The following is a 25,699-nucleotide window of genomic DNA, read 5'->3' on the forward strand; positions in this document are numbered from 1 at the left end:
CCAGCCTGGTCTACAAGAGCTAGTTCCAGGGAGGACAGGCTCCAAAACCACAGAGAAACCCTGTCTCAAAAAACCAAAATCAATCAATCAATAAATAAATAAATAAATAAATAAAACATCTACATACCAATTCCAGTTCTCTATCCCTGCAATCCTCAGTTTTGAAAGTTGCTTATTTCTTGTTTACTGTAACGGCATAAACGAACGCAGACAGATTGTAAAAATATATCTAGCTTTAATGGGGAAATAGACTTACAGAACCACTGTTCCTGCGGAGACCAGGAAAGCAGAAGCAAGTGCTGCGTGCACACTTGCCAGATTTATAGGTAAACATTAGCCCGAGGCGAACATGCCCCCTAAGGGGCAGGACTTATCCCTACAGTTTACTTAGGTAATATTATATCCTTCTGGAGTCTTTAATGGAGTTGAAGAATAGATAGTTATAGTTTTCCTTAATTATGATAAAAGATAAAATAGATATAAATATTGTAACTGTAATTCTTGCTTGATAACGGTTTTGGTATATTAATTTTACTATGTTAAAGTGAAAGCCTTCTTTTTTGTTTAAACAGAAAAATGGGAAATGATGTAGGTGGTTTTCTGTTTGTGTATTGCTTTCATTGGTTGAATAAAGAGATTGCCTTGGCCTTTTGATAGGGCAGCCCTTAAGTGGGTGGAGAAGACAGAACAGAAGGCTGGGAAGAAGGGAAGTGTGGCAGACACCATGAATCTCCTGCCTGAGACAGACGTAGGTTAGAATCTCTCCCGGTAAGCCACCACCTCTTGATGACATACAAATTATTAGAAATGGGTTGAATCAAAATGTGAGAGTTAGCCAATAAGAGGGTAGAGCTAATGGCCAGGCAGTGATTTAATTAATACAGTTTCTGTGTGATTATTTCAGGGGCTAAGCTAGCTGGGCAGAGGGATGCAGCCTGCTCCTCCTTACAACTGAAGAGCAGCTGAGACATCCAGCCTCATGGGCTGAAGAACTACTGGAGTCTTCAACTTTCCCTGCGTAGATGCCATTGTTGGACAAGCTGGACCACAGCTTGTGAGACATTCTAATAAATCCACTTTCTACATGCGTGGAGAGACTGATTTTTGCCAGTCCTGCTCATGTAGAGAGTCTGAGTTGTACAGCCATGGTTTTTTTCACTTGCACATTGATGAAGATGAGCTGGCTAACATTCATAAAGTGCTGGCTAGTACTCATAAAGACAATATTCCTAACTTCATTATTTTCTAAATATTCAATTTATCCTAAGGGTACACTTTTTATTATGCATTTATGAAGAGTACGCCCTGAATTCCAGAAGAAAACTATGAAAAAAAAATGAAGCCATCATCCACTCCTGTGGTGGAAGACAAACCTATAATTTTGTTTTCTTATCTGATTCTTGTAAGTCTCTTCTCCACCTCTGAAGTGCCCGTGTGTCAGGTAAAAAGTACCTTTAGTTCACCTGACATCATAGTGGAGCCACAGAACAAACGTCTCCTTTTGTGTTCTTAAATTTCTCTTTAACATTGCTATTATTCTGCGCACCCTTCCACCTGTGGGACAGGGAATCCCTCCACTCCAGCTTGAGGAAAGGGCTGTGAAAGCTGTTCACACCCCGTGCAGGAGGAAGAAGAGGACGGGCCTGTGGAGTGCGGGGAGAAGGCGGGATTAGCTGTTGGAGCCAAGGTCAACAGTTATTGAAATGCAAATCTCTGCTGATCTGGGAAAGTCTGGGTAGGCAGTGGAAGTTTGGCTCAGGAGTCAACAAGCCCTGTGTCTTTAAGCACGGGGAAACCCTAAAGGCGGGGCTCTTGTCACTCAAGCCTCACCAACCAATCAGTGCCTCCGGGCCGAACTGCCAGTCAGAAGTCGTGCAGGGCTCTTCCGTGAGCGTCGCCGCTCCTTTTGGTTTGCGGAGGAGGAGGGAGCAGAGTTTTCTCGTGTTGTTCTGCCCGTGCCGCTGCAGGGAGCTAGGAGAGGAGCATGGGCGAGCCGGGAAGCCACGACGTGGTGAGCGAGGGGCTGCTGTCCCCAGATGGGGAAGATCAGATGCGGAGATCCAGGATCCAGCGTGGCGGGTCCTCAGGGCCGGGTGGGAATCTGCAGTCATATTCCGTGTCCTGTGAGCTCCCATGCTGTCCCTGCTGCTCCCTGGACCCTGGCACAGTCCTGTGTATAACTTTGCTCTGTGGGCTGCAGCCGTGCGGAGCGAGGGGCGCAGGGAGCTGTGTGTGGAACCGTATTTGGAGTCAACAACAATGCGCTTTTTGTGCAGCCAGGGAAGGCGGGTTGCCTAACTCGGAGAGGCCTGGTTTCTCTAGTATGTTCTAGACGTTCATCACTTTGCATTTAATCTTTACGTGTACGGTCCATTTACAGCTAATTGTGTGGAGGTTGTAAAAGGCATCTCGTGTGTCGGGTAGCGCTGCACAGTTCGCTGTGATGTCCTAAGAGTAGGATTTGGTGACATTAAGGACTTAATAATGCTAGCTAGGTAGTAAGTCTCAAAGTAGAATTTAGCTGCGGGAGGACTGCTTCTGAAATACCTTAAAAATAAGTATATGTTAACCAGGCCTGGTAAATGTTGTGCCCAGATTATGACCCCCAGAAGAGAGACCACCAGAGAGGCCCAGACTGTAATAAGCAAGGTTTAATCAGCATAATACAAACATGTTTGGAACTCATCTCCATCCCCGTTACAAGGTAGAGAGGAGTTGTATCTCCTCTGTGGGGTAAGCTTTTAAAGGCATAACTACAAAGAGAATCTTTGAAGATGCTTTGGCATGGGTACAAGGACTTTTACTCCCTCCCATTCTGTTAAGTCAGCTTATTCCTTGTTCTTAGAGCAAGGCCACTGTTCCTGAGTTAGGCCATCTTTATCAGCCTGTACCAGGTGGCTGGCTGGGCTGAGCTATGTGACCTTGTGCTCGGAATCTCCTGGGTGGGAGAGGGGAAGGCCACTATCTTCCTGGGAAACCAGAATAAGGGGTGAGGGTCCCACAGTAAAGATAAGGATACTAGGGTACTTATTATTTTTTCACCAGATTTCCAGACATTTAGCTCTTTACACAGGAGACATCCCTGACTGACAACCAGCCTCGAGGCCCATTCTTCTAACAAGATGCTCAGGGAGGCATTCCAGAGTCACAGCCGACCTTATGGCCTGGTGTGCCTTACAGTTCCAGTTTTAAGCATTGTTCTGAGAGAGGGGCAGTATGACACCAGGTGACAAGTATTTGAAAAGGAAAACACTGTTGCTTTAAGGACTGGTCTGGTCAAGCAAGGCTTTTATTTAGGCCCTCAGGCAGAGAGGAGGAACATTCTTGGGAAGAGGGAGAACCAGCCTGGAGCCTAGGCCTTCTTAGCTTTGTGTAGGTGGCTTTTATGTATTGAGAATAAAACAGAACTCAGAATATTCAGCAGGTGATGGTCTGGGTCCAGGGCCTCTGTGGAGGGGTTCCTTCTGATCCTAAGAGCCCAGCTCTTCCCCCCACCAGGAGCTATGGTTATGTCTCAAGGGCAGTGTAGGCTTAATCCGTACTGTTCCTGAGATGCCCTGTGTTCCCCTTGTGTAACAAACACTGCTGGATTAGCCTCCTCCTGAATTTGTCTCATTGTAGGGTAGTTTCTGCTGACTTCATAGAAGCTCCCCATTTCTTTTCATCCCCTGTAAGTAGTAGACAAGATGCTGTTCTTCTTAAGAAGCTTGCTTGGCAGGAGACACAGCTTGTGCAAGACCGCCCCACGCCAGCTTTTATCTTTTCTGTCTTCTCCTTTGCCTGTCTTTCTCCTTCCCTGGCACTTTCCCCTCAGGACCCTGTCACCAAAGAATGACCTGCTGCATCAGGTCACTGGTGTCCTTCAAAAATAATTCTGATAGGCCGGGCGGTGGTGGCGCACGCCTTTAATCCCAGCACTCGGGAGGCAGAGACAGGCGGATCTCTGTGAGTTCGAGACCAGCCTGGTCTACAAGAACTAGTTCCAGGAACAGGCTCCAAAACCACAGAGAAACCCTGTCTCAAAAAACCAAAAAAAAAAAAAAAAAAAAAAAAGAAATAATTCTGATAATGTCTTTGCTGTAAGTCTCCCATCTGCCTAAGTGTCCACACTTGCAGTCTCCTGTCCCCATTTAAATTGTTCAGAGTGTAACCTGACACATGACCCTGAAAGAAGCTTAGGGATGACAGTAGATGTGGAATGCAGACTCTGTCTGTGCTGCTCCTCTGAGCATTAGACAGAGATAGATGCAGGCTCTCGTTACAGAGATTTTTCTCTATTAATCTCTTAATTGTGAGGAGTGATTTCTCCCTGGGAGAACATAGTATTTCTAGAATAGCTGCATTTGCAGCCTTTTAGAAAACTGTTTCTGAGACTGTTCTCTGCTGGTGACCCAGGTGGCCCTGATTTCAGACTGTTGCACTCCAGGGCGATGACTTTGTTGTCCTCCATATTACATCTCCAAAATTCTTAAATTAAATGATTGCACCACCTCAGAATTTTAAAATTATCCATTTGAGTCATGAGTCGGGGTCGACTGTCCATTGCAGAAACAGGAGAAGGATTTCCACGTGGAGCCTTCAGACCGGAATAGGAGGAATCGTTTGTGTACACTGCAGGGGGAAACAGGGCAGGCGGTCAGCTGCTGAGGTCCAGTATGGAAAAGGCCCTGGGTGTGGCAGGAGGAGTAAGTCTGTAATTGCCCAGCATGTAACTCATGTCATGTGAATAAACACTGGCCACATTGGTGGTGTACAGTGTGAAAGAGTTACCTTGAGGCGATGAATATTGGCTATGCAATTAGGGAACTCTCTGTGCAGACTGCTCAGTCCTGCTTCACAGTTAAGTCAGCTTAGAGATTTGAGAAATAAGCCATTTTCGTGTGTCATCTTACAGATTTCAGCAGCCAACTTGTGTACATAGGCAAGATCAATCGGTTGGAACACCCCTCTTTGTCCAATGCATTTCTGTTATTAGCAAAGTTGAGAAGCCCAGTGCATAAGATGAGCACTGGCCAGCAAAGGCCCTTTTCAATCTATGAAGCCTAGAAAGGCACCCTAAGGGTAAGATTCCAGCCATTAAATCCTTCAATTTATGGAAGGATTAGGCAACTTGATTCCTAATCCCAAAAGGCAACTTCATACGGAGCCTGCAGCAACTCTGGTCCAAGCATGGTAGCTTCCATCACTACTTAGAAGCCAAATTTGGGGGCATAATCCATGTTGTACTAGTTCTGGATACAAGAAAGATACAAAATTTATTGGTCATAGGTTTTTCCTTTGTGCTTTTATTTAGTTCACCCATTTTGCACCTAGCTACGTTTTGCACCTAAGTTTGGCATAGAAATTCAGTGAGGAGACTTAGAGTTCATTGCATGAAGCTGTGAAGATAAAGTCAGTGTTGTATTATGTTGAGATGATGGGATATTGAGATACCCAAGTTATGAGACATCTGCTATGGAGAGCTACATACAGGGAGTAGAAGTATCATAAGAGAGACATGTATGAAAATTTTCAGGGACAGTTATCTAAGCCCTTTGAGAATGAAGCCCCTCCTGTCTGAGACAGAGCTACAGGATTTGTCGTTTGCCCTGTTGAGTTTTAGTCTTGCCTGGGTCCAGTCTTCCCTCACTGTGTCCACACTCCTTTCTTTCTTTTTATTTAAATTTATCCTCATGCAATACATCCCAAATGGAATTTCCCCTCCCTCCACTACTCCCTGTCCTCTCCACTGCTCCTCTTTCCACCAGATCCACTTCTAAATTTCTCTTCAGAATATGACAGAAATCCCAAGGATATCAACAAACTCTTGTATAACAAGGTACAATAAGACCAGGCATAAGCACTTATATCAAGGATGGACAAAGCAACCTAGTAGGAGAAAAAGATTTCCAAGAATAAGCAAAAGAGTCAGAGACACCCCCTCACCCACTGTTGGAAGTCCCACAGAAACAACAAACTGATGTGGGATTCCCCTCTGTATGCTGTAAATACCATTGGTTAATAAAGAAGCTGCTTTTGGCCTATCACAGGGCCAAATAGGGCAAGGTGGGCATTCCAGGCAGATAGAGGAAAAGAGAGTAGGTGAAGTCAAAAACAATCATGTAACTGCCGCAGGAGACATACACCAGACAGGACCTTACCATTGGTAGGCCATAACCATGTGGCAATATACAGATTAATAAAAATGGATAAACTTAAGATATGAGAGCTAGCTAGAAATAAGCATAAGTAATAAGCCAAGCAGTGTTTTATTTTATTTATTTATTTATTATTTTTTGGATTTTCGAGACAGGGTTTCTCCGTAGCTTTTTGATTCCTGTCCTGGAACTAGCTCTTGTAGACCAGGCTGGCCTCGAACTCCCAGAGATCCGCCTGCCTCTGCCTCCCAAGTGCTGGGATTAAAGGCGTGCGCCACCACCGCTCGGCTGCCAAGCAGTGTTTTAATTAATACGATTTCTGTGTGGCTATTTCTTGTGGCCAAGACTGAATGAACAGCCTCCACCTACACTAAACTGCCGAACCGTAACATGTATGCAGAGATCCATGTTCCCACCCTTGCAGTCCCTGTGATTACTGTTTCTGTTTCTGTGAGACTCGAGCTCTGCTTACTTGATTTTGTGGGCTGTGTTAGGAAAATTTTTGATTATCAATTTTTTTTTTGAAGATGTTTTCTGGGCCTTTGAACTGAGATTCTTCTCCTTTTATTCCTATTATTATTAGGTTTGGTGCTTTCATTTTGTTCCTACAATCCTCATTCTCTACTTCCACAGGATTCCTAGAGCTTGGGCTTGGGTAGGGGTCTGTGCATGTACTCCCATTGCTGTCAGAAGAAGCCTCTCTGATGATTGTTGGGCTAGGCACCAATATATGATTACAGGAGAATTTAGGTACACATCATTTCGTTAATTTTTTTTTCTTTCAGTCAGTTGTATCTTGGTTCTACCTAATTCTCTGAACATCCAAGTTCTGGGTGCTGGCCATCCTGGCAGTGTTAGGTATGGGCTTCCTTTCACATCTTATGCATTAGACCAGCCATTGGTTGGCCAGTACAGAAGCTCTGAGCCACCATTGGCCTAACATATCCTGCAGGCAGGGCAAGTGTGAGTCAAATGTGTCCCAATGCATCACTAGGAGCCTTATGTGGTTACAGAAGATGGTTGGTTCAGCCTCCATAGTCTTGATTACTAGGAGTTCTCACTAGGGTCACCCTCATAGTCCCAGATTGTGTGCACTGCATTGTTTCCATGTCCTCCACTAAAATTAGCTCTACTTTCCAGTCACCTCCCCTGTGCTCTCCACCTCTGTCCCTTTCTTACTCACCTGACCCCTCGGGTTCCCATGCGCACCTGCTTCTAATGCATCCACATGATCTATTTCCTCTTCCTAGGGAAGCCATACATCTCCCCTACAATCCTTTTTGTTTCTTAGCCTCTCTGATTCTATGGGTTGTACTGTTATCAGCGTGATTGAACCTTGTGGCATGAGATCTAACAGGCCTTAATAATAGTTGATTTCGGCTTAGGAATGCCCCGTTTATAACCCCTTTTGGGGTGACCTTGTTTGCTGCAATTGAAACATTGACATTTCCAAAAGTTTTCACTGTAGATCTGAATGAGTCATCAGTAATAACCGTGCAACAGATTCACTACTGCATTTAAGAAATTAGCCCACTACTTCTTAAGTGTGCTCTATTGGTTTCTAGGACATAGACAGAATTAAAAATAAACTTTGGACCAAAATATCACACAAATGACCTCTAGCTCAAATTTTTATGGAGTCTATCTAATTCTGACTAAAATCCTTTCATCGCTATCTCTACTTTCTGCCATTACTCTCAATATCCCCATCTTCCTGGTCCAGAAAGAACAGATAATTAAGTTCTGTGCACAGCTTTCTATGGTTTTTGCCAACTAAAGTCTTGATATCTCCCACATTCTTCTGAAAGACAACATTCCCTGGTTTTTCCTAGGAACAAATTCAGTTTTGGTGTCCTGTTTTTGTTCTAACTTGCTTCTCCATGCTGTAATTAACTCGATTGGCCAAAGGATTCCAGGCAAAAACCGGATTATTTGGCTGATGCTTTTGAGTTATAGTCTGCCATTTTGGGAGTTTAGGATAGAAATTCAAGCTGGTCACGAAAAGGATATTCCATGGGCAAAGACTGTTTGCTGGGTTTCCTCTTGCCTTCTCGCTGTCTCATGCTCAGATAGCTACCTTTTCCATTCCAGGCCCGTAGCACAATTAATAGAAAAACAGAGATAGATAGTGGGGTTCAACCTGAAGGTCAAAAAAGCAAAACAGTCAGCCCCTGGCTCTTACCTCTACCTCAGTCTGAAATGGCGGTCCTGCCTCCAGGCATTCCAGAATGACACTGTCTGAGAGCTGTCTCATCCCGTTATTTCTCTCTAGGACTGGGATTAAAGGCATGCACCACTACAGCCAGGTTTTTATGGCAAACTAGTGAGGCTACTACCCTTTGGTCTTGCCTTGGGCGTGTCTTTCCTCATTGTATCCCCATTAATGTCTTTCAGAATATGACTAGTGTGCTGTGCAATTGTGTAACTTGTTTTCTGAATTTACAAGATGCTACTGTCAAGAGATTGTCTTGTGTGTCTGGAGAGACCTCGGACATTGGAGCGGTATAGGGGTTATTGCAGATTATGAAGATCGTTGAAGTGACAGATTGTATTTTCTTCATGGATGACCATTAGCCTATAATGAGCCTATGTAGTTGATTGAATCTAAAACTTACCAGATGATGATATATTTGAACATATGTTTATTTGGTGACTTTTTTTCAATTGCTTGTGAACCTTTTATTAGGAAGAGACTCTCTGGATGGTTTTCCTCTTGGGTGGGGGGTGATATGGGTCTCTATAGCATCAATTCATTTCCTGTCCTGTGTGTCTACTGTGTTGTAGTTGATCCTCAGCCAGCTTCCTTCTTGTGCTGTCAGGCCTTCACCACCGTTAAAGACTCTATCTCTACATCACATAAGATATAGGAGAAGCAACTGCTATTCAGTGCTAAGCCAGTTTGCTACCTTTCTGTTTTTTAATTGTTTGTTTGTTTGTTTGTTTGTCAAAACAAGGATTTTCTTTGTAGCCCTAGCTGTCTTGAAAGTAGCTCTGTCCACTCAGCTGGCTCCAGAATGACCTCAAACTCACCGATCCCCTTGACTTGGTATCCCAGATGCTGGGATTAAAAGTGGGCCAACATTCCTGGCTTTTTGTTTTATTGTGTGATGTGCCTAGAATGTAGGTTTTTTTTTTTTTAAAAAAAGATTTATATATTAGCCGGGCGGTGGTGGCGCATGCCTTTAATCCCAGCACTCAGGAGACAGAGGCAGGCGGATCTCTGTGAATTCGAGGCCAGTCTGGTCTACAAGAGCTAGTTCCAGGACAGGAACCAAAAAGCTACGGAGAAACCCTGTCTCGAAAAAAAAAAAAAAAAAAAAAAAAAGATTTATTTATTTATTATGTATACAGTGTTCTGTCTGTATGCTTGTTGGCCAGAAGAGGGCACCAGATCTCATTACAAATGGTTGTGAGCCACCATGTGGTTGCTGGAAATTGAACTCAGGACCTCTGGAAGAGCAGTCAGCGCTCTTAACTTCTGAGCCATCTCTCCAGCCCCTAGAATGTTGGGTTTTGACCATGCCAAGCATTATACTTCGCTTATACTTTGAATTTTCAAATTTGGCAGAAATTATCATTTGGTTTCCCAGGATGGCATGTATTCACGACAAAAATACTGCCTGTGTCTTCTGATTCACTGGATTGCACACACATCACCTTCTTCCTGCCTGTTGCTTTTGTTTTTTGTTTTGTTTTGTTTTGTTTGTTTTTTTGAGACAGAGTTTCTCTGTGGTTTTGGAGTGTTGCTTTTGTTTTTAATTTTTTAATGAAAATCCATATTTCACCTATAAGCATGGACATGCACCACACGGGTACCTGATCCTCACAATGATCAAAGATGTTTTCAAAAACCCTGAACTTGAATAATTGATAGTAATGTTCCCTGAAGCAAATAGTAGTAATTGAGCCCTCCTCAATTGCAAGACGAGCAAGAGCTCTTTACTAATGAGACATCTCTTTGACTCTGTGTGGATTATTTATTATCCACACTTAATTTGCTAATGTTTCCATCTGTCCACTTGTAACTGTTTAAAACTCGTAGTGCCTTTTAGTAAAATCTTACTGATGCTACAGCTTCAAGTGGAGAAGTTTAGGTTTCTGAAAGATGAATACAGAACTCTGTAGCAATGTCAGTAAGATACTGCTGAGTTCTTTCTATTTTTTGTTTGCTTGACTGATTTTTGCATGGGAGATGGGGTTGTACTATGTACTTCGGGCTGTCCTGGAACTGACTGCACAGACTAGGCTGGCATTCAGCTCCAAGGCAGATTTTCCTCCCTCCGACTTCTGATTGCAGTGTTTAAAGGCATGAGCAATCTACACAGCCTGTCCTTTGATTTTCTTTTTTGTATTTACCAATTGTTGATGTAATTTCTCTCCTGTGTCTGCTGTACTGTTGATGTGTTTACTGCTCTCTCTCTGTTTTTTCATTGTCATTTCTCTTGCAAGGTGATATCCCCTCTACAGGGTACAGAAATGACAGAGGCGAACCTTCCATTCAGTTTCCTTCCAGCGTGACTTGGTGATTACATTGTAATGTCTATATACTGGAATGGTGCAGGGAGCACCAGAATCATGTGACTATGTTGTCAAGGAGCTGTACATTTACATTGTTGTCACTCTCATGCTCTCTGCTGTACACATGTCTGGGTCATTTCAGAGTGCAGTGACCTATGATGATGTGCATGTTGACTTCACTTGGAAAGAGTGGACATTGCTGGATCCTTCCCAGAGGAATCTCTACAAAGATGTGATGCTGGACACCTACCATAACCTCAGTATCATAGGTAAACCTGAATTTTCCATCATGTTTTTAAATAAGGAGACAGCTGTTCCTTGGTTTTTTCATATTCTTCTGTAATATGATTGATGAAGAATGAGGTGAATAAATGTGTCATGGTTCTAAGGTTCACTGAGGATAGTAATTTAAATGTTGCACAATTTTTAATAATATATGTTTTCAACTCTATTGTAGGATACACTTGGGAAAACCGTAATATTGAAGAATGTTGTCAAAGTTCTAGAAAACATGAAAGGTAATTATCATTCCCAAATGGATACAAATGTTCCTCTGAAGAAATTGTAATGTGTCCTGGAAATTTTACACTAAAGAACAGTATAAATAAGAAAAGCTTCATGTGGATGATGATTATTAAATTCTCACAAAACCGTATACCTCAGTTTCAATTAGGTGAATTGCATTTGCAAGGCATTATTTTAAGAAATAAGACCAGAAACAATGCCTTCACAGATATCACCATTGGAATCACAGCTCAATGAGAGCTATTCGGTAGAACTGATAATCCATTAATTTCTCACCACTCATTTGTTTATTTAGTATACAGTCTATATATATTTAGTATACTGTCTATATGCTTGCTGGCCAGAAGAGGGCACCAGATCTCATTACAGATGGCTGTGAGCCACCATGTGGTTGCTGGGAATTGAACTCTAAAAGAATAGCAGTCAGTGCTCTTAACCTCTGAGCCATCTCTCCAGCCCCCCAAAAGGTATACATTTTGAAGAGGTAACGAGTCCATCCCTCAAACCTTCTAATAAGCAAACAGTCCATAGTAAACTAGTGTTACTCATAATCTTGCTGAGTCTGTGCTGAGTTTAGTGAAATGGGCATTTAGAGTCAAGAGCCAAGGGACAGTTGTTAAGAAGAAACCTCACTTTCTTTCTTTTTTTTTAAACTTTTATTTTATGTGCATTGGTGTTTTACATGGTGTATGTCTGTGTGAGCGTGTTGGATCCCCTAGGCAGAAGTTACAGACAGATGTGAGCTGCCATGGAGGTGCTGGGAATCGAACTAGGGTCTTCTGGAAGAGCAGTCAGTGCTCTTCATCCCTGAGTCATCTCTCCAGCTCCCAAGAAACCTCACTTTCTATACCATATGTCTATATATGAATTTTTCCATTTTTCTACAAATATGTGAAAAATCTCATATTGAAAAGATTCTATAAATGTGAACTCTTTATTAAAGTATTTTTCCATCATAGGCATCTTCAAAGATGCAAAACAACCCAAAATGGAGGGGAACACATGAGTACAAACCTAATAATAGAACCCTAAGATCCGAGTCCTCTTTACAATTGGACTAAATTATAAAATTTATTCATAGAGATGCAAAGATTCAATGGTGTATTAAACATGGTTGAACTTTTACATGTGTCAATTATCCTTACAGACCTGAAAGAAATTATCCTGGAGAGAAATCTTCTGTTTATATTCAATGTGTTAAAGCCTTTGCATATGACAGACATCTTCAAAGGCATGAAAGCACACTTATTGGAGAAAAACCTTTTGAATGTCATCAATGTGGTAAAGCCTTTGCTTATCACTGCTATCTCCAAAGGCATGGAAGAACACATACTGGAGAGAAACCCTATGAATGTAATCAGTGTGGTAAAGCCTTTAGAGAACAAAGCAATCTTCGAAGGCATAAAAGAATACATACTGGAGAGAAACCCTATGAATGTAATCAATGTGGTAAAGCCTTTGCCTATCAGATAGGTCTCCAAATGCATAAAAGAACACATACTGGGGAGAAGCCCTATCAGTGTAATCAGTGTGGTAAAGCCTTTGCAATACAAGGTAATCTTAAAAAGCATAAAAGAACACATACTGGGGAGAAGCCCTATGAATGTTATCAATGTGGTAAAACCTTTGCTTGTCACAGTGCTCTTCAAATGCATAAAAGGATACATACTGGGGAGAAACCCTATGAATGCAGTGAATGCGGTAAAGCCTTTATTCAACATAGTCATCTCCTGATACATAGAAGAACACACACTGGAGAGAAACCCTATGAATGTATTCAGTGTGGTAAAACCTTTGCTCATCACAATGCTTTTCAAATGCATAAAAGTACACATACTGGAGAGAGACCATATCCATGTAATCAATGTGATAAATCCTTTACATGTCACAATAATCTTCAAATACATAAAAGAACACATACCGGAGAGAAACCCTATCAATGTAATCAATGTAGTAAAGCCTTTACATACCACAATAATCTTCAGATACATAAAAGGACACATACTGGAGAGAAACCTTATGGATGTGATCAGTGTGGTAAAACCTTTTCTCATCACAATGCACTTCAAATACATAAAAGAACACATACTGGAGAGAAACCCTATGAATGCAATCAGTGTGGTAGAGCCTTTGCACAACAAGGTAATCTTCAAATGCATAAAAGAACACATACTGGAGAGAAACCCTATGGATGTGATCAGTGTGGCAAAACCTTTAAACAACAACGTAGCCTTCAAATACATAAAAGAACACATACTGGAGAGAAACCCTATGGATGTGATCAGTGTGGCAAAACCTTTAAACACCAACGTAGCCTTCAGATGCATAAAAGAACACATACTGGAGAGAAACCCTGAGAATGTAACCAATGTACTAAAACCTTTGCATTAATAAGCAATCTTTGAAATCATCTGAAAAAGATGTACTGCAGAAATACCCTAAAAATATAGTCAGTGTTGCAAAGTTTTGCACTTTATACAGGAGTTAACGTCTTGTATACAATCAATCTGTTAAAGCCTTTGTTTCTTTTTTTTTTTTTTTTTTTTTGGTTTTTCGAGACAGGGTTTCTCTGTGGTTTTGGAGCCTGTCCTGGAACTAGCTCTGTAGACCAGGCTGGTCTCGAACTCACAGAGATCCGCCTGCCTCTGCCTCCCAAGTGCTGGGATTAAAGGCGTGCGCCACCATCGCCCGGCTAGCCTTTGTTTCTTACAATAGTCTTTGAGTGCCTATAAAAAATTCTGAGAGTGTATTTTTATAAAGTATTTGGTAAGCTCTCGATCCAACACACCTTACACCCTTACATAAAAGAGCATTCATTCTGTGGAAAATTTTGACAGTGTCAACAATCTGTTCAAGATTCATGATGTTGAAAAAAAAAAAACGATTCATGATGTTGTATTTTATATTGTTTCCATCCGAAAACTCATAGACAAAATCAGTTTATGAAGTTATGAAGCTCTATGTGAAGTTGTCAAAAATCAGACCTCGGTCCTGGTAATAAACTTTCCTAACTGTCCAGCTCTGTGTCTAGCCCTGTCAATATTTTAAAGTCTGTTTAGATCATTTTGAAGTCAGGAAAGAAGAACAAACTCATACAAGAGAAAAACCCTATTCATGTAATTATTTGGTAAGTACTTTAGACATCACGGTAGTCTTTTTTTTTTTTTTTTTTTTTGGTTTTTCGAGACAGGGTTTCTCTGTAGCTTTGGTGCCCATCCCGGAACTAGCTCTGTAGACCAGGCTGGCCTCGAACTCCCGGAGATCCGCCTGCCTCTGCCTCCCGAGTGCTGGGATTAAAGGCGTGCGCCACCATCGCCCGGCAATCACGGTAGTCTTTAGCAACAAGAAAAAACTCCTGTTTCTTTTATTTTTCATCACAGTCTTGAAGGGAGTAAATGAATTGCCATGATCACTCAGGACCAGTGATGGAGAGCACTGCATTGTGCCTTCTGTTTTGAAATACTAAAGTTTGCTCTATGTGTGACAAATTCTTTTAGTGAAAATTATTTTGTGTTCCTTATATTTTTTCTGTGACTTTCGTTCATCTTCTCTTGTGCTTTTACTTAGTGATTGGTATGTTTCTGCTATAATATATAGAATGGGATACCCATCTTCTAAGTGGTCCATTTTTTATTTAAAAATCAGGCAGTATGTGATCATACTATTCCAGTAAGGGTGTCTGTGAAAGAGGGAGCTGCAGAAATTCTTTTGGTGTTCATGGTGTTAAACAGGTGGATAGGGCAGATGCCATACCTTGTGACATAATCCGTGTGGCAGAAAGCAGACATTATAGGTCTACTTAATTTGCTTATCTGATCTTGATTTAATTTTGGTAAGTGATATTTATCCAGAAAGTTGTCCATTTCAAATTTTCCAATTTTGTGGAGTACAGGCTTTTGAAATATGATCAAATGATTCTCTCAATTTCTTCCACATCTGTTGTTATGTCCCCCTTTTCATTTCTGATTTTGTTAGACTTTCTGATTTTTATCTTTACTGATTTCTCATTTGTCAGATGACTGTGAGAACTGCACCTTTCTTGTCTACACTACATGTAGCAATAGAAAATGAAGGGTAAGCCGGGCGATGGTGGCGCACGCCTTTAATCCCAGCACTCGGGAGGCAGAGGCAGGCGGATCTCTGTGAGTTTGAGACCAGCCTGGTCTACAGAGCTAGTTCCAGGACAGGCTCCAAAGCCACAGAGAAACCCTGTCTCGATAAAAAACAAAAACAAAAAAAATTTCTTCCTTCCTTCCTTCCTTCCTTCCTTCCTTCCTTCCTTCCTTCCTTCCTTCCTTTCTTTCTTTCTTTTTGTCGTTTTAGAGCCTGTCCTGGAACTAGCTCTTGTAGACCAGGCTGGCCTCGAACTCACAGAGATCCACCTGCTGCCTCCCAAGTGCTAGCTGGGATTAAAGGTGCAGGCCACCACCACAACACGGCCAGAGGGCTTTTCGTATGTTCATTTGTTTGCTATGTGGAGAAGAAAAATTTAAATCCCAAGCTTTTTGTAGCTAGAATTGTTGCAGAGATGAGATGCAAATATGTTATTATCCTCTGTGTTTCTTCAGAGTCTTTTGTTAGATGCTAGGATAGCTACATGAGCTTGCTTCTTAGATCCATTTGACTTGAAAATCGTTCTCCAGCCCTTTACTCTGAGGTAATGTCTATCTTGGATGCTGAGGTGTGCTTCTTGTATACAGTAGAATGTCAGTTTGTGATTTTGTGTCCAGCTTGTTACCCATTGTCTTTTTTTGGTGTTTTTAGTCCATTGATATTGAGAGTTTTCAATGACCAATGATTGTTAATTGCTGTCATATTGTTGGTGATGGTTGTAGAGTTGTGTGTGTGTGTGTGTCTTTTTCGGTTTTGGTGGTGTGATATTATCTATCACTTCTGTTTATGGGGTTAGTCAGCTTTGTGGGGTTGGAGTGTTCCTTCTAGTACCTTATATTGGGCTTGGGCTTTAGTTTGATACTGTTTAAATTTGACTTTGTTGTGAAATATCTTTTTTTTTTTTGAGTGAAAGCTCATGATTTTATTGTCTTCATAACAAGGTCAGCTTAGAACTGGATCACTTGGCCCTTTCTCTTCTTATCACCACCCAGTTCAAAATGCTTGCATCTCTTAATAGCCAGCATCCTCTTAGATCTGCAGTTGGGCTCCACACATTCCAGTCTCAGCACAATCTTCTTTGTAGTTTTCGCCTTTTTGCGGAAAATAGGCTTAGTCTGCCCACCATAGCCACTCTGTTTCCTGTCATAACGCTGCTTTCCCTGGGCATACAAAGAATCTTTGCCCTTCTTGTACTGGGTCACTTTGTGGGGTTGGTGCTTGCCACATTTCTTGCAGAATGTCCGGCGGGTCTTAGGAACGTTCACCATGTTGGCTGGTGCGATATCGGCACAGAAAGAAAAAGCATGAAATATCTTGTTTTGTTTTGCCAGTCTATGATGGTTGAGCATTTTGCTGGGTACAGTCGTCTTTGATGACATCCTTAGTCCCTTGTAGTCTACAGTCATCAGTCCAGGCCCTTCTGGCTTTTGGGGTTTCTGTTGAGGGGGCAGGTGTGATTATAATAGGTTTCCCTTTATTTGTTACTTGGACTTTTTCCCTTGCTGTTTTTAATATTCTTTCATTGTTCTGTATGCTTAGCATTTGAGTATTATGTGGCGAGGTAGTTTATTTTTCTGGCCCAATCTATTTCGTTTGTTTTTTTTTTGGTTTTTTGAGACAGGGTTTCTCTGTGGTTTTGGAGCCTGTCCTGGAACTAGCTCTTGTAGACCAGGCTGGTCTCGAACTCACTCGTTTGTTTGTTTTGTTTTTGTTTTTCGAGGCAGGGTTTCTCTGTGGTTTTGGAGCCTGTCCTGGAACTAGCTCTTGTAGACCAGGCTGGTCTCGAACTCACAGAGATCCGCCTGCCTCTGCCTCCCGAGTGCTGGGATTAAAGGCGTGCGCCACCACCGCCCGGCCCTGGCCCAATCTATTTCATGTTCTGTAATCTTCTTGTACCTTTATAAGCACATTGTTATTTACATTGGGAAAATTTTCTTCTTTGATTTTGTTTAAATATATTCTCTGCGTTTCTGGGCTCGATTTTTCTCATTCCTGTATTCCTACTATTCTTATATATGATTGGTTCATAGTGCCCACCATTTTCTGGATATTGTGTGGTAGGAATTTTTTAGATTTAACATTTTTTGATTGAAGAATCCATTTCCTTTGATGTCTTCAACATCTGAAATTCTTTCTTCCATCTCTCTCTTTTTTTTTTTTTTTGGTTTTTTTTTTTGGGGGGGGGTTTTCGAGACAGGGTTTCTCTGTGGTTTTGGAGCCTGTCCTGGAACTAGCTCTGTAGACCAGGCTGGTCTCGAATTCACAGAGATCCGCCTGCCTCTGCCTCCCAAGTGCTGAGATTAAAGGCGTGCACCACCACCGCCCGGCTTCTTTCTTCCATCTCTTATACTCTATTAGTGATGCTTGATGCTGTAGTTCCTGTTCACTTACCCAGATTTTCCATTTCCAGGTTTCCTTCCACTTGTTTTCTTTATTAATTCTATATTTATTTGTAAACAGCAATTAACCAGACATTGGTTGTGCCACAGGATGAGGCTGGCACAGCTTGAGGAGAGTGAGATGGTAAGAGATGCTCACAGTGTAAGGCTGGCAGTTTAGCATCTCTGGATGTCAGTTTCCTCCAGCTAGGTTTCAGATGGTTCATGGTGGAGAGTGTTGACAGAAGAGACACCTTCTAAAACCACTCACTTCATCAAGTGTGCCTTTTAACAGCCACAGTGATGGGTCTCTCCAACATATGACCCACAATTTGCTATGGGCATTTTGGTTCTCCCCCCCCCCCCAGTTCCTGTCAGCTGATTCTTGAAGGTCTGTTCAGGCCCCAAGGCTCCTGGGTGGGAACTATACTGCAGTGCTCTGCCCTGCCCCGACCTGATCTGACCTGATCTGACCTGAGCTGCCTTGCCCTGACTAGCTCTTTTCTCAGTTTGACTATAGGAGACACTAGTATTGTGTGCCGTCTGTAAAGCTGGCTCTTCAAGGTAGAAGGGCCCCAGAACATGGTGCTGAGACCCTGTGGCTGGGTCATCAATGAGGGCTCCTGGGTGCAGAGAAGTTAGATGATAAGGTGGAAGAGAAGGAGAAGACTGAGGTGGGGTGGGGAACCTGGTTGTGTCTCAATGCTCTCCCAATGTGCCTCCTTCCCAAAATTCCCTTTGCCATGGCATGTAGAAGGAAAGTCACTGAGCACCCAGTGGCTCTGAAAACTTTATCACCTCAACCTGCATAACTGCAGTCTGTGCCTGCTGCCTCTCTTCTCCCTGGCCAGCCTTCTGGATAGAGGATGAGCTAGTGACTGAATGAAAAGAGCACAGTAAAGACACTAAATAGCTCTGCACAGAGGGTAAAAAGGGGAACCATTGGTTTAACCAGCACACGTGAGTGAGCAGGGACTGTAGGAGCCTAGAGACTTGCTCAGACCTTGATATGCTAATAGGCACCATAGGTCTCTGTACTAAAGAGCCAAGGGTCCTTTTAATAAGAAATAAGGAGAAAATTCCTTTTTAGGAAGTAGGAAATATTTTCTCAAGTCCCTGAGGAAATGTTGGTTTTTGTCTAAATGTCCGAATAAAAAAAGTAACTTCCTAAACCTGATGCTGACATGTCCCTGCTCCCCACCCCCATCCCAGAGCCCACTGTGCTGTCTGGGTAAGAGAGCTGATGACAGGAGAGAGGTTAATTCAGCCCTCAAAACTATTTGAAGAGCCGGGCGGTGGTGGCGCACGCCTTTAATCCCAGCACTTGGGAGGCAGAGGCAGGCGGATCTCTGAGTTCGAGGCCAGCCTGGTCTACAAGAGCTAGTCCCGGGACAGGCACCAAAGCTACAGAGAAACCCTGCCTCGAAAAACCAAAAAAAAAAAAAAAAAAAAAAACTTTTTGAAGAAGCACCCCCTTCGATTGACCTACTGCCCCTAATGTCTCCCAAGAATTACAAAATAAACCATGAATACAATAAAAACCACAACCCCCAAACTTAGACATCTACAATTTAAAAATGTCACCAGCATCAGTGTGAGTTCCAAGAATTTCTCACAAGGAAAATCTTCCAACAAAATCCCCGAACTTGCTGAAGAGATAATAATAGCATCCTGCTCACCTGTATCTGAGCCCCGCCCCCCAGTCAAAGGTAGTTGGATGTTTGCAGGAGTCGGTACGTGCATAAAGAGCTTTTGCTGTGGCTCTTACAGATTTCTGGCAAGGAAAGTGCTCTCCCCTAGAAGGCACTGTGAGTTGTACTAAATCGCAGTTAGCCTGCTTCCCTTAATGGCTTCAGAAGCTCTTAATCAGGCTTCCAGACCAGGGACATCTGCCTTCACTGACCGCCCTATGTGCACACTGGAATCCCAGCAACCTCCACACTCCTGCTGTGGATCTGCATCCCTGGAAACACTGCAAACACCTGCATTGCAACCACTGGACCAGAGTTGGATCCTTAGACTTTTGTTTGAGGTAGGTACGCACCAACTTCTCTATTCCAGAAGTACAAGGCTGGCTATAAGCCACACCTGTTGACAATAACCTTGAGAGCAGAAATCTCTGTTCTAAATCAAGGTGGGAGCTTTCTTTGGGGTAGAAATACAATAACCTTGAAGGAGTAGAGGTAATTTCCAATTCTCTGACCTTTGGTCAGCCAGTATTTTCGGGCCTCCACACCTTGTGAACAGTAATACTTAGTACATGATTCATTACCCTTCAGAAAGGAAATCTTAAGAGAAACAATTCAAATTTTACTTTGGACACAACGAACAAAGAATCCTACTATGCACAGGTTTATGTAGTTTGTACTCATGTGTGGTTAACAGAAAGCCAGGAATCCAGTATATTCATTCCGTACATCATGTAACCACAATTACTACTATTGAACTCAAATTGTTGTTAGTACAAGAAATAACACAATAGTTGTGTTTCAATGACTTCCTTTTCTCTTTTGGATCCTAGTAATATAAGAAAAAGAGTAATCTTCCAAAACCTTGAATGTAAGGCTTAGGAAATTTCTAACAATTTTATTTTTTTAAAAAACATTCTTTTTGGTTTTCCTTTATTACTTAAATTTTTATTTTTTATTTAAATTTTTTCATTTATTTTACATCCCGCCTGCTGTTTCCCCTCACTCCTCTCCTGTTCTCTCTACCTCGACTCTACCCCATCCACTCCTTCCTCTCCGTTCAGAAAGGGGCAGGTCTCCCACGGGTGTCAGCAAAGGATGGAGCATCCACTTGAGGTACTACCAAGATCTCCCCCTGTAGTAAGGCTGAGAGAGGCAAACCAATTTGAGGAACACTTTCCCAAAATCCAGCTCAATGCCAGGGACAGGTCTTGCCCCCACAGCTAGAATCTGCACAAAGTACAAGCTATACAACTGACAAGCCCATGCTCCCTAATGTGTGGTCCAGCGTCCATGAGTTCCTAAGAGCCCAGGTCAGGTGTCTCGAAGAGCCTCTGTCATGAGCTTGACTTCCCCTCACCTGTACAACCCTCCTTACTCTCCTCAGTGGGACTCTTGGAAGCTCTGGCTAGTACTTGTCTGTGGATCTGTCTGCTTCTGCTAGAAAAACGTTCTTAAAAAGTCATTGGTTTACTTGTAGCTGGAATATTTACTTCAACAGGCTTCCATAGCTGAAGTCTTAGCATTAACATAAAATGGGCAGACAGCACAATTTACAAACCAACTAGTTAAATGTTTCTAAAATCAAGAGTTCAAGAAAATGATTATTGATTTCATAGGATGATTGGATGAAGGAAAACAACCTATAGGCATGTAATGAGTGTAAATTCTTCTCCGCTTCCAGTTCTCTTGAAATGTGAGTAAATATGAAGACTATCCCTTGGAAACTCCCTCTTGTATAGAAAACTGTCATGCTTTCAGTAATAGGCCAATGGTGTAGGATAAAATATTTACCACATTTGTTGTATAAGATTCATGCCAGGCGGAGGTGGCGCACGCCTTTAATCCCAGCACTTGGGAGGCAGAGGCAGGCGGATCTCTGTGAGTTCGAGACCAGCCTGGTCTACAAGAGCTAGTTCCAGGACAGGCTCCAAAAACCACAGAGAAACCCTGTCTCGAAAAACCAAAAAAAAAAAAAAAAAAAAAAAAAAAAAAAACCACAGAGAAACCCTGTCTCGAAAAAACAACAAAAAAAAAAATTAAAAAGGAAAGAATGGGATTTTCTACAATGATATTACAACTCTGAGACAGACTGCAGACAGGGATAGTTAACTCCTTCTGGTCTTATACGGAAGCAGCTGTGGCCTTCCTCCACGCAAGCCTGCTCAGGAGGCAAGAGCAAGTTTGTTCTGCAGTTATTAGAGCTCAGCATATCCACACAGCTAAGAGCAGTGGCCACAGTGCTGTAGGTGACTTTTCCTTAAATTCCTGTATTTGTGTTGTGCGACCTTTGTGTCTGTGAGAACTGTGGCATTGATACAGACACAGCTGTCATGTAGATCAAAGTACAGGCTTCAAAGCAATCTGATTTTCCGGTGTCATTTACTTGATTTTCAGCTAATACCTTGTGGTATGAGATGAACATGTTAGAGGCACTTTTTCCCATTATTTTTATAATTTATACATGTTCCCTCATGACTTTGAGGTAAGAAAGTCCCTACATGTCCCTGCTTTTACATCGTGATCATGTCCAGATGTGGATTTGGTAACTGGGAATGCTTAGGAATAGCAGAACTCTATATGCACATGTCCAGACTCCTAAGTGAAATCCCCATCCTTCCCGTGTGTAGGGAAAGCATTGCTTTGGAATTGACTTCCATGCTTTCCTTGCCTTCTACAGGTAAGTCCTTCTCAGCTCTGTGAATTGGCTGTCCTGATGGCTACTCTTGGTAATCTAACTGACTAACTCTGGAATAACTGAAACCCAAAGCATTGGGTGGGTACACTTTCCTGTGTGGGAGTTTTCTTAAAGATTTTGAAATAAAAGGTCATTTTTCATCTGCATCTTTGGAGTTGATGAGATCCACCTTTAGCACGTTGGTGGCGGTGCACACTTTTTACCCCAGCACTCAAGAGGCAGAGGCAGTCGACTTTTCTAAGTTTGAGGCCAGTCTGAACTACAGAGTGAGTTTCAGGTCTACAAAGATAAACCTTGTCTCAAACACACACACACACACACACACAAAGATCAAACAGAATAAGATCGGCATTTAATCTGGATCACTCCTTCTAGTTGCAGCCTACAGATATAAATGATACCCAAGAAGGAAGTTCTCTCTCTCTCTCTCTCTCTCTCTCTCTCTCTCTCTCTCTCTCTCTCTCTCTCTCTCTCTCTCTCTCTCTGCCTCCCCGCCCTAGCTCTGGGTACCTAGTTCATCCCTTTACTAGCAGGAGAGCCTACTCTTTGGAACTTTGGTGCACACTGAAGAGCAGCTGACATCCAGCCTCATGGGCAGAAGAACTACTGGAGTCTTCAACTTCCCCTGCGTAGACGCCATTGTTGGACAAGCGGGACCACAGCTTGTGAGACATTCTCATAAATCCACTTTCTACATGCATGGAGAGATTGTTATTTACCAGTCCTGCTCAGCTGTGTTTCTCTTTCACCTGCCCATTGATGAAGATGAGCTGGCTAACACTCAAAGTGCTGGCTAGTACTCATAAAGACAATATTCCTAACTTCATTATTTTCTAAATATTCAATTTACCCTAAGACTACCCTTTTTATTATTACTCATTTATCAAGAGTTTGCCCTGAATTCCGGAAGAAAACTTTGTTGGGTTTTTTTTTTTTTTTTTTTTTTTTTTTTTTGGTTTTTCGAGACAGGGTTTCTCTGTGGTTTTGGAGCCTGTCCTGGAACTAGCTCTTGTAGACCAGGCTGGTCTCGAACTCACAGAGATCCGCCTGCCTCTGCCTCCCGAGTGCTGGGATTAAAGGCGTGCGCCACCACCGCCCGGCAGGAAGAAAACTTTGAAACCAATGGAGCCATCGTCCAGCCCTGTGGTGGGAGACAGATCTATCTTTTTTTTTTTCTTATCTGATTCTTGTTCGTCTCCTCTGGATCTCTGAAGTGCCTGTGTTTCACATAGAAAGTACCTTCAGTTCACCTGACCTCTTAGTGAAGTGAAGCCACGGAATAAACATCTTTTGTGTCCTTAAATTTCTCTTTAAAATTGCTAATATTCTGGCACCCTCCACCTGTGGGACAGGGAATCCCTCCACTCCACCTTGAGGAAAGGGCTGTGAAAGCTGTTCACACTGCACTCAGGCGGAAGAAGGGGGCGTGCCTGTGGAGTTCAGGGAGACCGCAGAGTCAGCAATTGGAGCCTAGGGCAACAGTTATTGAAGTGCAAATCTCTGCCGGCCTGGGGTGGTCTGAGGTCTGAGTCAGGGGTGGAGGGTACCCTGAGGAATCAATGGAGCTGTATCTTTAAGCACTGGAGAACCCTAAAGGCGGGACTCTTGTCACTCAAGCCTCACCAACCAATCAGGGTGCCCAGGCCGAACTGCCAGTCAGAAGTCGTGTGGAGCCCTTCCGGGAGCGACGGTGGTCGCTTGGGTCTGCAGAGGACCTGGATCCAGAGTTTTCGCGTGTTGTGCTGCCTGTGCTGCTGCAGGGAGCTGGGAGAGGAGCATGGGCGAGACGGGAAGCCACGGCATGGTGAGCGAGGGGCTGCTGTCCCCAGATGGGGAAGATCAGATGCGGAGATCCAGGATCCAGCGTGGCGGGTCCTCAGGGCCGGGTGGGAATCTGCAGTCATATTCCGTGTCCTGTGAGCTCCCATGCGGTCCCTGCTGCTCCCTGGACCCTGGCACAGTCCTGTGTATAACTTTGCTCTGTGGGCTGCAGCCGTGCGGAGCGAGGGGCGCAGGGAGCTGTGTGTGGAACCGTGTTTGGAGTCAATAACAACGCGCTTTTTGTGCAGCCAGGGAAGGCGGGTTGAATAACTCGGAGAGGCCTGGTTTCTCTAGTATGTTCTAGACGTTCATCACTTTGCATTTAATCTTTACGTGTACGGTCCATTTACAGCTAATTGTGTGGAGGTTGTAAAAGGCATCTCGTGTGTCGGGTAGCGCTGCACAGTTCGCTGTGATGTCCTAAGAGTAGGATTTGGTGACATTAAGGACTTAATAATGCTGGCTAGGTAGTAAGTCTCAAAGTAGAATTTAGCCTAGGGAAGGCTGCTTCTAAAACACCCCAAACATAAGTGTCTGCTAACCAGGCCTGGGAGAGATGAGCATGCTGTTTTAACAGGATTGTCCAGACAATTGGCTCTAAACCTTTACAAAGGAGACACCCCTGACTGATAACCAGCCTCTTGGCCTATTTCCATCTCAAAGAGGATTCTCACGAGCTGCTTGAGGCCGCACCACAGGTCACAGCCGGCCTGGGGCCTGGTGGGCCTTAAACTTCCAGCTTTGTCCTTGAGAAAAGCACTGTTCTAACGGGTGAAATGTGACAGCAGGGGACAATTTGAAAAGTAAAACTGTTGTGTTAAGGACTGGCCCGGTCAAGCAAGGCTTTCCTTTAGCCCTCAGGATGGAACATTCTTTTCTTTTCTTTTTAAGATTTAGTTACTCGGGAGGCAGAGGCAGGCGGATCTCTGTCAGTTCGAGACCAGCCTGGTCTACAAGAGCTAGTTCCAGGACAGGCTCCAAAACCACAGAGAAACCCTGTCTCGAAAAACCAAAAAAAAAAAAAAAAAAGATTTAGTTATTACATATACAATGTTCTGCCTGCATGTATTTCTGTATGCCAGAAAAGGGCATCACATCAGATCTCATTACAGATCTGATACAGCCACCATGTAGGTGTTAGGAATTGAACTCAGGACCTCTGGAAGAGCAGGCAGTGCTCTTAACCTCTGAGCCACCTCTCCAGCCCCTAGAAGGAACATTCTTGAATGAGGGACTGACTGCCTGGAGCCTAGGTATTGGGAGCTTTACTTTACCTAAGGCCTTGATGTATTGAGAAAAAACAGAACTCCTCTAAAACCCAAAATGCATAGCTGGTGATGGTCTGGGACCTGGGCCTTTGTCTTTGTGGAGGGTTCCTTCAGACCCTGAGAAGCCAGCTCTTCTCACCTCCGGGGGCTATGGTTATCAGTCCCAAGGCCAGTTTAGGCTTCCCCAGTAACATTCCTGACATACTGTGTTCTTGCGGAGCTGCTGGATTAGCCTCCTCCTCAGTTTGTCCCATTGTAGGGCAGTGCTGACTTCACAGAAGCTCCCTATGTCTTTCCATCTCCCCCCTGTGAGTAGTTCTGCTTGCCATTTCTTTATTTTTTCCAGAATTTATTCATTCATTCTTTCTGTCCTCCCCCCTCTCTCCCTACTTCTTTCCCTCCTTTCTTTCTTTCAATCTTATCTTACCTTCCAATCCCAGTTTCCCGTCCCTAACCTGCTCCCACTCATGTCAGTGGCCCCACAAGCTGCTCATGCCACATATCTGTCGCCTCCATTCAGAGGGCCCAATGTGGTCCCATGCTGGTTGCCCAG

At 43.2% G+C, this 25,699-nt stretch overlaps 3 protein-coding genes across 5 annotated transcripts in view; 2 read left to right on the forward strand and 1 right to left on the reverse strand.

The window, feature by feature from the left end:
* LOC130863320 (zinc finger protein 431-like) overlaps positions 1 to 13,701 on the forward strand; it is a 56,679-nt gene extending 42,978 nt beyond the window's left edge. The window contains exons 1-4 of one of the 2 annotated variants that reach the window (XM_057753240.1): positions 1,903 to 2,011; positions 10,798 to 10,924; positions 11,113 to 11,173; positions 12,328 to 13,701. In XM_057753240.1, the coding sequence (XP_057609223.1) occupies positions 1,985 to 2,011; positions 10,798 to 10,924; positions 11,113 to 11,173; positions 12,328 to 13,537 (1,425 nt within the window). In that variant the 5' untranslated portion in view covers positions 1,903 to 1,984 and the 3' untranslated portion in view covers positions 13,538 to 13,701. Of the gene's footprint in view, positions 1 to 1,902; positions 2,012 to 10,797; positions 10,925 to 11,112; positions 11,174 to 12,327 lie in introns of those variants that run through there. The other variant, XM_057753241.1, reaches the window with a different exon arrangement.
* Positions 13,702 to 16,201: 2,500 nt separating this feature from the next.
* On the reverse strand, positions 16,202 to 16,570 carry LOC130863329 (60S ribosomal protein L36a-like). The gene has a single exon (XM_057753252.1). The coding sequence runs from the start codon at positions 16,559 to 16,561 to the stop codon at positions 16,241 to 16,243; it is 321 nt and encodes a 106-aa protein (XP_057609235.1). The 5' UTR covers positions 16,562 to 16,570; the 3' UTR covers positions 16,202 to 16,240.
* Positions 16,571 to 23,735: 7,165 nt separating this feature from the next.
* The window catches only part of LOC130863324 (zinc finger protein 431-like), a 32,445-nt gene continuing 30,481 nt past the window's right edge, over positions 23,736 to 25,699 (forward strand). Inside the window, exon 1 of one of the 2 annotated variants that reach the window (XR_009055719.1) lies at positions 23,736 to 23,861. Coding sequence is in view for 1 of the 2 variants with exons in the window: in XM_057753247.1 (XP_057609230.1) it covers positions 23,835 to 23,861 (27 nt within the window). In the remaining variant the exon portion in view is untranslated. The remainder of the gene's footprint in view (positions 23,862 to 25,699) is intronic. The other variant, XM_057753247.1, reaches the window with a different exon arrangement.

The sequence above is a fragment of the Chionomys nivalis genome, chromosome 21 (assembly GCF_950005125.1).
Source record: "Chionomys nivalis chromosome 21, mChiNiv1.1, whole genome shotgun sequence".
Lineage (NCBI taxonomy): Eukaryota > Metazoa > Chordata > Mammalia > Rodentia > Cricetidae > Chionomys > Chionomys nivalis.